This window comes from Scyliorhinus canicula, chromosome 11 (assembly GCF_902713615.1).
Source record: "Scyliorhinus canicula chromosome 11, sScyCan1.1, whole genome shotgun sequence".
Classification (NCBI taxonomy): Eukaryota; Metazoa; Chordata; class Chondrichthyes; order Carcharhiniformes; family Scyliorhinidae; genus Scyliorhinus; species Scyliorhinus canicula.
Window position 1 is genome coordinate 49,419,983 of NC_052156.1, and position 7,481 is coordinate 49,427,463.

At 46.2% G+C, this 7,481-nt stretch overlaps 1 protein-coding gene across 1 annotated transcript in view; it reads right to left on the reverse strand.

Moving 5' to 3' along the window:
- The window catches only part of LOC119973755 (cadherin-related family member 3-like), a 109,683-nt gene extending 108,151 nt beyond the window's left edge, over nt 1-1,532 (reverse strand). Inside the window, exon 1 of the mRNA XM_038812180.1 lies at nt 1,390-1,532. Coding sequence (XP_038668108.1) covers nt 1,390-1,435 — 46 coding nt within the window. The 5' untranslated portion in view covers nt 1,436-1,532. The remainder of the gene's footprint in view (nt 1-1,389) is intronic.
- Nucleotides 1,533-7,481: the final 5,949 nt, after the last annotated feature.

The following is a 7,481-nucleotide window of genomic DNA, read 5'->3' on the forward strand; positions in this document are numbered from 1 at the left end:
CAACCTCAACCTGTATGGACAATTTATTGTATTGTTTCCCCATACACATTTATAAAAATAACATTGTTAATCCTTGCTGTCATCACAACAGAAGTAGCCATTAGCTAATTCATAACTGTGGAGCAATTAAATGTTAAATATTTACAGTTGACACGTCATATAAAAGGCACTGTCTTGGTTGCTGCAAAGAGAAAACAACTGGAACAACTGTGCCTCGTATTCGTCATACTCAAGCGATATGACATTTTAAGACTATAAGACAGGAGCAGAGTTAGGCATTCGGCCCATCAAGTCTGCTCCGCCATTCTCATGTTTCTCATCCCCATTCTCCTGCCTTCTACCCTTAATCCCTGATTCCCTTATTAATCAAGAACCTATTTATCTCTGTCTTAAAGACACTCAGTGACATGGACTCCACAGCCCACTGTGGCAATACCTTCCACAGATACACCACCCTCTGGCTGAAGAAATTCCTCCTCTCTGTTTTAAAGGATTGTTCCTTCAATCTGAGGCTATGACCTGGGGTTCTAGTTTCTCCTCCTATTGAAATATCGTCTCCACGGTAGCATTGTGGATAGCACAATCGCTTCACAGCTCCAGGGTCCCAGGTTCGATTCCGGCTTGGGTCACTGTCTGTGCGGAGTCTGCACATCCTCCCCGTGTGTGCGTGGGTTTCCTCCGGGTGCTCCGGTTTCCTCCCACAGTCCAAAGATGTGCAGGTTAAGTGGATTGGCCATGATAAATTGCCCTTAGTGTCCAAAATTGCCCTTAGTGTTGGGTGGGGTTACTGGGTTATTGGGATAGGGTGGAGGTGTTGACCTTGGGTAGGGTGCTCTTTCCAAGAGCTGGTGCAGACTCGATGGGCCGAATAGCCTCCTTCTGCACTGTAAATTCTATGATTTATGATTCTATGATCTCGGCTTCTCAGTATTCAGTAATTTTCACAATTATTAGATTTTTGACAAACTAGGAAAATACTTTGTCAAACCATTGCTCATGAAGACCGGTTTCCTTTTTTAAACAAACATTACTAATTTCCTAATAATATATTTTGAATCATTTTATAAGCATATTATTGCAGTAAACAATTAGCAGCATTCAACAGAAGAATTGAAATTGTTAAAATGATTGCATGCAACAACCAAAATTAAAACAAGAGAATCAGCTTGTTATTAAGCATTTATAAATTATGTCTATATTTATATAAATGACTGTCTATTCCTGTTGGTTTGAAATATAACGACGTACACAAATATTATCAGCAAAGATACTTTAAAATCTTCATAGGAATTAACCATTTTAAAGTGTCTATTGCTATATGCTGTGTTAAATGTCTCCATTTAAAAAAATGAGGGTAATAGTTAACCTTAGTTAGTTATAAATGCGAACCTGATAACGATTTGAATAAAAAGAAGACAGACAAAGTTTTCCACATTTTCTGCAGAGTAATTCCAGGGGGTAGAGCAGCATATGGTTTTTGATCATGTAGTTTTTAATTTCTTTCTGAAGTGGAAGCAGGGTTGATACATTTGTTAAGGACTCAAAGGTTACCGTCGTCTCCAGGTATCCAACACAAACATTGGCTGGTTACGCCTTCAAAACCATAGAGATGGCATTTGCAGGAAGCAGGTATTCAACCAGAGATTTATTATAGCTCCCTTGTTTGAGTTTAGCTTAAACATAATCCATTCAGTGTGTTAAGAAATGTGATATTCCAAACAGTAGTTTACTACATTCCCAGCCATACTCAAGTGCCTAATTATATGCACCACATGTTTCATAGAATCCCTACAGTGCAGAAGGAGGCTATTTGGCCCACTTCCTCGTCCTATCCCCGTAACCCCATCTAACCTTTGGAGACTAATGGGCAATTTTGCATGGCCAATCCACCTAACCTGGACATCTATAGACTGTGGGGGGAAACCAGAGCACCCGGAGGAAACCCACACAGACACGGGTGACCATGCAAAATCCACACAGTCACCCAAGGCCAGAATTTAACCTGGGTCCTTGGCGCTGTAAGGCGGCAGTGCGAACCACTTTGCCACCGTGTCACCCTGCTTTTCGTTAGCTGTTTGTTACAGCTTTCTCACTCTCTACGTCGAGGAAGCACAGAAAAGTTCATGTAAGAAGAATGTTTCTGATTATTTGTTTTATCCAAAAGGCATGAATGACTATCTATGTCAAGTGATTAAATTGATTTCCAGATTTAAAATATTTGATTTTGATAGCGAAGTTGGTTTTCAACAATGTTTTAATGGTGAGCCGCCCTTACCTAGTCAGGCCTAGTGGAGTGGCTGCAACCATTGAGGTGATGTTATCCTCATACCTAAGAGTACCCAATTATTTTTTCCAATTAAGGGGCAATTTAGCATGGCCAATCCACCTAACCTGCACATCTTTGGGTTTTGGGGGTGAAAGCCACACAGACATGGGGAGAATGTGCAAACTCCATATGGATAGTGACCCAGGACCGGGATTCGAACCCGGGTCCTCAGCACCGTAGGCAGCAACGCTAACCACTGTGCCACCTTGCTGCCCGATATGCTCATACCTAACCTTGCTTTTCACCATCCCACTTTCCCCTCCATCCTATACTCTCTTCTGGTTTACAAACTCCAAATCGTACAAACACACTTATTTCCCATCCTCCCACCCCACCCCCAACCTACCCACACCACAATCTTACCCTTGTGCATTTTCCCTTTCAGATTCCCAAAATGAGCAACCTGATCAAGCATTGGAGGAACATCAAGATGGGAGTAATGATGAACATCCAGCACCACCACTTGATTTCACAATCTCGGACGATAGATTTGAGTCAGGGTCTGAATGTGATGGGTACAAGTGGCCTGGAGCCACGATAGGGGACAAGGCCAGCATTGGTGCCAGCTCGCCAGAGGACAAGACTACATATGAGTTCCACTGAACAGCACTCAGACGACGGTATACAGAAGAATACTGATTACGTTGGGGAGCATGCCATAAGGGTTATGGTCAATGAAGAGGAGTGTGGAGGAGTCCAGCATCAACTTGGCACAAAGCTCTCCACAGTGTTTGGAGCCCATCCCTTGTCAGCATGAAAGTAATGGCCAACTCCAAATGAACACTTGAGGATTCAAGTATGATGCAACATGTGATGGTTGATATCACAGCTTCCACGTCAGCACCAACAGCAGGTATCTAAGGTTTGAGTGCTGTTGTGGATGATCATTTAGATGAGACTGAGGAGGGGCATGATATATAATGATGAGGGGCGTAGTTAGGGTAGACAGGAAGAAACATTTCCCCTTGGTGGAGGGATCAACGACCGGGGATATAGATTTAAGGTAAGGGGCAGGAGGTTTAGAAGGGTGTGAGAAAAACCTTTTCATCCAGAGGGTGGTGGGAGTGTGGAACTCGCTGTCTGAAAGGGTGGTGGAGGCAGGAACCCTCATAATATTTAAGAAGTGTTTAAATGTGCACTTGTGCTGCCAAGGGCTATGGGCCAAGTTCTGAAAAATGTGATTAGGATAGTTGGGTGGTTATTTTTGACCCGCACAGATGCGATGGCCCGAAGGGTATTTTCTGTGCTGTAGACCTCTCTGACTCTATGCAGTCATCATGGTCAGCCTGCTTCTCTGCAGTTTATCGTCCAACAAATTACCAAGTTTCCTAAGGTGTCAGCTGGGGAAGGTGACAATGGCCCTACGGAGCGAAAAACCCGTTGTCTCCTCTCAGCAAGACAGAACCTCCCATTCCAGACACACTGGAGCTAGAAGCATAAGAGTTAATCACCTTCACAGCCACCATGTATCTGCTAACAATTGCGCAAATATGGCATCCAGCACGATTTGCCACCCGCTCCCCAAATTGAAGGATTTGGTCTCCTCTACATTGGGGAGACTAAATGCAGGCGAGATGACCGTTTTGTGGAAACCTTCGCTCAGTCTGCAAACATGACCCCAACCTCCCCATTGCATTCCCTGTTATCTCCGCATCTCGCTGTCATGCCCACATGTTCGTCCTTGGCCGCTGCAATGTTCCAGTGAAGCTCATCTTCCAGCTGGGCAGATTGCAGCCCTTGGGACTTAACGTTGAGTTTGGCAAATTAAGATTGTGACCTTCCTCCTCCACCTTAAACCCCTTTATTTTAGTGTCCCAAAAATGTATGGGCCATCTGTCTTTTGTTCTTAAGGTCACCACTTTTTGTTGCAGTTTCTACATTCTCTCTCCTTTCAGTTCTGTTGAAGAGTATGCGGACTCGAAACATTAACGCTGTTTCTTTCCTAATAGATGCTCACAGACCTGCTGAGTTGTTTCTGGCGTCCTCTTAATATGATGGAAGTGTTTAAAGTTTGTAAGTATGGAACAGAAGAGGTAGAAGCAAATTGCTCCCAGTGGTGAAGCGTCTGGAACAAGTGGCCAGGAATGCAAGATTAAATGGCCTAAATTTTCAGCCTCAACAAACTTTGGCTGGAGTTCTCCGGCTGTTGGGATTCTCTGTTCACACTGGCAGTGTACCCTCGTCTGCATGTTTCCCGTCAGCATGGAGAGGCTTCAATGGGAAATCCAATTGAGAAGCAGCGGATTCAACTGCTAGCGAACAGCGTGCTGCAAAGAAACATGTGGCTGGGGGACCGGAGAATCAAGTCCTTTGTCCAACCCATCCAAAGTCCAATCAGGATAAAAATCTATTTGGGTAGTACAGGGCCAATCCAGGCCCTCGGTCAGTGTTTGTGTGGAGTTTGCACATTCTCCCCGTGTTTGCGTGGGTTTTGTTCACAACCCAAAGATGTGCAGGGTAGGTGTATTGGCCACGCTAGAATTGCCCCTTAATTGGAAAAAATAAATTGGGTACTCTAAATTTATATAAAAAAATAAAAACAATTTTTTTTTTTTTAAACCTATTCCTTATTCGCTTCAAGGTTGTGTTGGCCAAATTGGAGATTTCATGATTCTGGAGGAATTGACAAGATTCATATAATCAAACTATTCACCTTTTTCTGGAGAAATTAAGATAGACAAACGACATTGCCTGAGGTTAAAATTAGAACAAAGTTTGAAAGTAAGAGAGGATTAGGTGAAGCCAGAATTGGTAAGGCTAAATCTAATGTTGAGTTTTGAAACGAGATGCAAAAGAGCGAGACACTGGAACTATGAGATACGTAATGGACTTCTTCAGCAAAGGAGAATGTGTGCTTTTTAGAAAGGAAACAAGATGTAGAATGACATATATTAGATTAGAAGGAGCTGTGGGCAGCACAATAGCACAGTGGTTAGCATTGTTGCTTCACAGCTCCAGGATCGCTGGTTTGATTCCCGGCTTGGGTCACTGTCTGTGCGGAGCCTGCACGTTCTCCCCGTGTCTGCGTTGGTTTCCTCCAGGTGGTCCGGTTTCCTCCCACAGTCCAAAGATGTGCAGATTAGGTGGATTAGCCATGCTAAATTTCCCTTGGTGTCCAAAAAAAGATTAAGTGGGGTGAACTGACCAGACAAAAATGGGAGGACGAACTGGGGACAGACGTAGGATGGGGACTCTGGAGCGAAGCACTGAGCAGGGTGAGCTCCACCTCCTCCTGTGCAATGCTAAGCCTAATGCAGCTCAAAGTGATGCACAGAGCGCACCTGACCAGAACCCGAACGAGCAGGTTCTTCCCGGAGGTGTAGGACAAATGTGAGCGGTGCCAGAGGGGCCCGGCCAACCACACCCACATGTTTTGGGCTTGCCCCAAGCTTGCTGGGTTCTGGGCAGCCATCTCCGAGGCAATATCCAAGGTTGTGGGGGTGAGGGTGAAGCCATGCCCAATAGTGGCAACCTTTGGGGTATCGGAGCTGCCAGAGTTACACATGGGGAAGGGGACCAACGCCCTTGCTTTTGCTTCCCTAATCGCACGCCGGAGAATCCTGCTCGGCTGGCGATCAGCAGCACCACCCAAAGCTGCAGACTGGCTCGCTGACCTGTCTGAATTTCTCCATCTGGAGAAGATTAAGTACGCCATCCGAGGGCCAGAGGAAGGCTTCCTGGATACTTGGGGACAGTTCGTCGGCCTGTTCCAAAACCTGTTCGAGGCCAGCAACGAGGAGTAAGCTAAGAAAAAAGACGATGAGGAACCAAAGGACTGTGCAACCCGGGAGGGGGGGCAACGACGGAAGGAAGGAAGGTGGGGAAACCAAAAGAGAAGAGGAAGGGTGCTGAAGCCAATGGGGGGAGGGGAGGCAGTGGGGGGAATCATAGACCGATCCAGAGGGCAATAAAATGTACATAGAGATAGTTAAATGAAGGACAAAACAAACCTCTCTGTTAAACAAAGTAAATTAGCACGGGCAAGAAAAATCGGATCCCAGGATCATCCAGCAGCAGCAGCCGCCGACCGAGGAAACGAGGGAAACGCAGCGGTCTGCAGGTTAGACTGAAGCAACGCGGTTTCAAGTCCTCTCTCCCCAGCATACTCCTGGCAAACGTCCAAGCGATTGAAAACAAGCTGGATGAACTTAACGCCAGACTTACCTCTCAGAGGGAAGTAAGAGACTGCTGTGTGCTCTGTTTCACAGAGACATGGCTCACCCCCGCCTCACCGGACTGTGCCATACAACCTGAAGGCTTCTCTATTCACCGGGCGGACCGCACGGCATCTTCAGGCAAACTGAAGGGTGGAGGGGTTAGCCTCCTCATCAACCCCTCCAGGTGCTTGGATGTGGTGACCCTGGCGACCTACTGCTCCCCAGACCTGGAATACTTGACCGTAAAATGCCGCCCATACTATCTTCCACGAGAGTTCACTTCAGGCATTATCACAGCGGTCTACATCCCACCCTAGGCAGAAGTGAGGAAGGCGCTGGATGAACTGTACACAGTCATAAACAACTATGAAACAGAACACCCTGAGGCATTGTTCATTGTGGCCGGAGACTTCAACAAAGCCAACCTCAAGAGTGTACTGCCAAAATTCCACCAGCACATCTCCTGTCCCACCAGGGGCGACAACACTCTTGACCACTGCTACTCAAAAATCAAGGGCGCCTACCGTTCCATCCTCCGACCGCACTTTGGGAAATCAGACCATAAGACTGTGCTTCTTCTCCCGGCTTACAAGCAGAAACTCAAGCGGGAGAATCCAGCTAAGAAGGTTGTGCAGTGCTGGTCCGAGGAGACAGAAGAGCTCTTACGTGACTGCTTAGAGACACTGGATTGGTCCATATTTAAGAACTCAGCGACTAACTTAAATAAGTATGCCACCACCGTCACAGACTTCATCAGCAAATGTGTGGACGACTGCGTGCCAAAGAAAGCAGTACGTACGTTCCCCAACCGGAAACCATGGCTCAACCGCGAGATTGACTCCCTACTGAAGGACAGATCTGAGGCGTTCAAGGCAGACGACCCTGTCCTATACAAGAAATCCAGGTACGACCTCCGCAAAGCCATCCGAGATGCCAAGAGAGAATATCAAACTAAGCTAGAGTCACAGACAGACTCTCGGCGGTTGTGGCAAGGACTA